This window comes from Hippoglossus hippoglossus, chromosome 21 (genome assembly GCF_009819705.1).
Source record: "Hippoglossus hippoglossus isolate fHipHip1 chromosome 21, fHipHip1.pri, whole genome shotgun sequence".
Classification (NCBI taxonomy): domain Eukaryota; kingdom Metazoa; phylum Chordata; class Actinopteri; order Pleuronectiformes; family Pleuronectidae; genus Hippoglossus; species Hippoglossus hippoglossus.
The window spans coordinates 12,941,280-12,944,624 of record NC_047171.1 but is presented as its reverse complement, the minus strand read 5'-3'; the positions used below and the strand labels follow the sequence as shown (position 1 = coordinate 12,944,624).

The 3,345-nt window shown below is 42.2% G+C and overlaps 1 protein-coding gene across 1 annotated transcript; it reads right to left on the bottom strand.

Moving 5' to 3' along the window:
• Positions 1-220: 220 nt before the first annotated feature.
• Positions 221-3,140, bottom strand: LOC117755381 (cytochrome b reductase 1). The gene is given in 8 exon segments (XM_034575146.1): positions 221-683; positions 685-765; positions 767-806; positions 932-1,086; positions 1,354-1,542; positions 1,544-1,563; positions 2,773-2,809; positions 2,811-3,140. Coding segments are annotated over 8 exon segments (849 nt in total). The 5' UTR covers positions 2,967-3,140; the 3' UTR covers positions 221-512.
• Between the last annotated feature and the right edge of the window lie 205 nt (positions 3,141-3,345).

Sequence of the window (3,345 nt, the reverse complement as noted above, 5' to 3'; positions counted from 1 at the left end):
GACAAGCCACTGGACTTGATATTGTGGATAATGTTACAAAATTATCTTTGCAAAAATCACCAATCAAGGACAGTAACAGGAACCCACAGTCCTAAAGGTTGCTCATCATACAGAGTGTGTTCCACTCATAGACTGTACTCCATTGTAACATTTCTCCCTCTTCAGCAGCCAATTATTAGAACAATCATATAAGTTTCATTATTCAAGAACTGTAAGATGCTGATTAGAAATGTCCAGTATTTATTGTAAATATATAGAAATGCTCTCAAATTTAAAAGCCACACATCAAAATACAAAGCAATGAGATTGTAGAAATCGGTCATGATTATTTATACAGTGTATATTGAACCACCACACCACTATTGCACTATGCACTCGCAACAATACATCTTCAAGCAAACAGGAACAAGCTCAAGGTGCCAACAAAATGAAATCTAAGGAAAGATGAGCACACCCTCTCACACTAGTGCAGACTGGGTTAACATATTCTACATTCAGCCCCCCCAACTCATTTATTCTGCAATCAATGAATCTGCTCTGTCTAGTTTGTTGATCCTCTTCCTGACATCCCCAGTGGTCTCAGAATCAGCTCCATCCGTCAGCTGAGACAGGGATGGACCCACTTTGGTGTTGTCCTCACCTCCCCCGTTGGTATGCAAGGTATTCAAGACCTGGTCACTGGGGGCGTTTCCAAGAGGGTCGAGTGGCAATCCAGAGGATCAGAGCTCCAAAAATCACCAGGAGGAGTCCCAGAACGTTCACAAAAAATTGCCTCCGGAGGCAAGTCTTTATACTTTGGGTCACTCCTTTGTCATGACATACAAAAAAAAGTTTTACTCAGTTCATGCAGCAAATTCACATTGCACATTTATTTTGTAGAATATAATTTATAATTTATATAATTTATTTATAAGTATTAAAAAGTACTTACAGGCCAAAAATGAGTTTCTCTGTGATGCCCATGAGTGCCACAGCGACAACACTGGTAAAGAGAAATAGACCACTGTAGATGTGGAGGGGCATAACCGCTGCTCTCCAGTATACCGGAGTAATTGGTATCAAGTATATGCCAACTCCAAGGACCAGCTGCTCATTGAAGGGGAGAAAAAATGCACTTGTCAGATACTCTACCAATCAAGAATGTTATTCACTGGGACTTTGCATTTTAGAGACTAAGTGAGAGTGGTATTTGTTTTTGGTGTTCTTTAAAAAAAAACTCAGTATCACATGAAACTGTCCATAGAAAAGGATTAACAAAAGAGGTAAAAGTAAATGCAAGAATACTGCACCAAACAACCAGCAGTCATTACTTCAGACACAAATAACAATAAATAAATACAAAAGTGTATTTACCTGCAGACAGTACAGTGCGACAGCTGTCAGGCCCAGCCAGCTGTGCAGACTGTACATGTTGGGATTTTTGCAACCATTATGGAAGTCAAAAACGGCCACCACAGATATAACAGCAAGAATGAAGGACACTAAGTGCAAGCCTGCATGGGTGAACTTCATCGTCAGTTTGCTGCATTGCCAGGTGAAGGGGGAGCCTGTAGACAATGATGGCTGCAAGAGAGGGTCAGTCGGTGTGAATCAAACAGGTTTGGATGCAACCATGAGGGAAGATAAGATGAGACCATGTATATTGTGATTTGGCGTTATACAAGTAAAATTGAACTGAATTAATTGATTGTAAACATCACTATCCAAGCATTGTTATTGTCACTATATAATTACGTTTTAGGTCTTTTAACCATGTGAAGTCAACATGTGTCAGGTTCATGCTTCCCTAACAGGGATTATATCAAATATGTAAACCCCTTATATAAAACGTTTCATCACAGCTCTGCAAAGAGCGAAGGTGGAAGAAGAACTCTGCTTCTTTACTTTAAGTAGCATTGCCACACAGAAGCATTGCAACACAGAAACACCACAGGTACAAGTCTAAAAACCTTCATTCAATTACATAGAAGAAGTATTAGCAGCAAAGTATTCTGTATATTCTAAAAGTGCTTATTTTGCAGACTGACCCTTTTTATGGTGTTTAGTCATTGGGGCAACCAAGGTGATAAAAAGTCATTGTTTTTCATTTTAATGTGCAAGATAATATCTTGTCCAAACAATTTATTATCTTGGGGGCTTCAGGAACTCTTCTGAAAACTTTATTGAGGGACAAGTTCCAATAAAATCCTTCTAATCATTATCTGGTGACTTATTTGACCATTTGTCTTATTGTTGCTATAGTACACAACAATGCACGACTCGACACATAAAGGACATGCAGCGTCTCCAATGTCCATCATATATTATACTTAAGAATCCACCACATATTTGAATTTAAAATCACAATATACAAACTTCTACTTGCCACAAAAATGCACCTTAAGTTAAAATGCCTTTGGTCCATTTTCCACAAGTTTAGTGCAACAGTAGAATAAATTGGAAATATTTAAGTCTAAACTTAAGCACAGTTGTGTAAACCTGACACAATGAAAGATCAGTTAAGTTTTATAATTACGCATGAGTCAACATCAACCTCTTCAACGATCCTTTTTTGAGTCTTGTGTAACTTAGCCTCAGGGGCAATGCTTAGCACTAATTGTTTACACTACTACAACAAACTTCATTAAACAAACCATATTTATTTAAGGGGGGGGGGGGGGGGGGGGGGGGGGGGGGGGGGGGGGGGGGGGGGGGGGGGGGGGGGGGGGGGGGGGGGGGGGGGGGGGGGGGGGGGGGGGGGGGGGGGGGGGGGGGGAAAACGAGTCCTCTCACCTATTCCTTGAATGAAAATAAACCCTGTGACCATTAAGCAGCGGATGCCAGTTGAATTCGCCCAGAGCTCCATCCCAGGCTAAACCTTCCCTGTATTGCAGAACCCAAACCAACACGAAGATTATGGAGACAACCCCGAAGAGGACGGCGGCGAACAGAGCGACCAGGAACTGCCTGAAGTTCTCCATCGCCATCGGAGCCAGTGTGTGATCAGTCTCGGCAGCAAGAGGAACCCGAGGCTGCTTCTTCCCTGACGCAGCAGCTGTTTCGGTTTCTGCTCACGACAACTTCAAGAGGCTGCGGACGAGCGCGGAGGGCGGTCACGTGACTCAGCTGAGTAGTGGGAAGGAAAAGAGGTTTTGTAACTTCAGTGTTTACAGAGGAGTGAGAGGTCCGTTAGAAAACTACAAGTACCGCCCCCAGCAGAAGGTGGTCACTGCCTCCTCCTCAGCTACTTCGTTGCGAAATGGTCACGTCAAGTGTTTTTAAAAAACATGTCACTGACATTGACCGTTAGGATTTTATACTTCAGATGGCGTTTGTGGTGAATTTTAATGTTGACTTGTGTGTAAT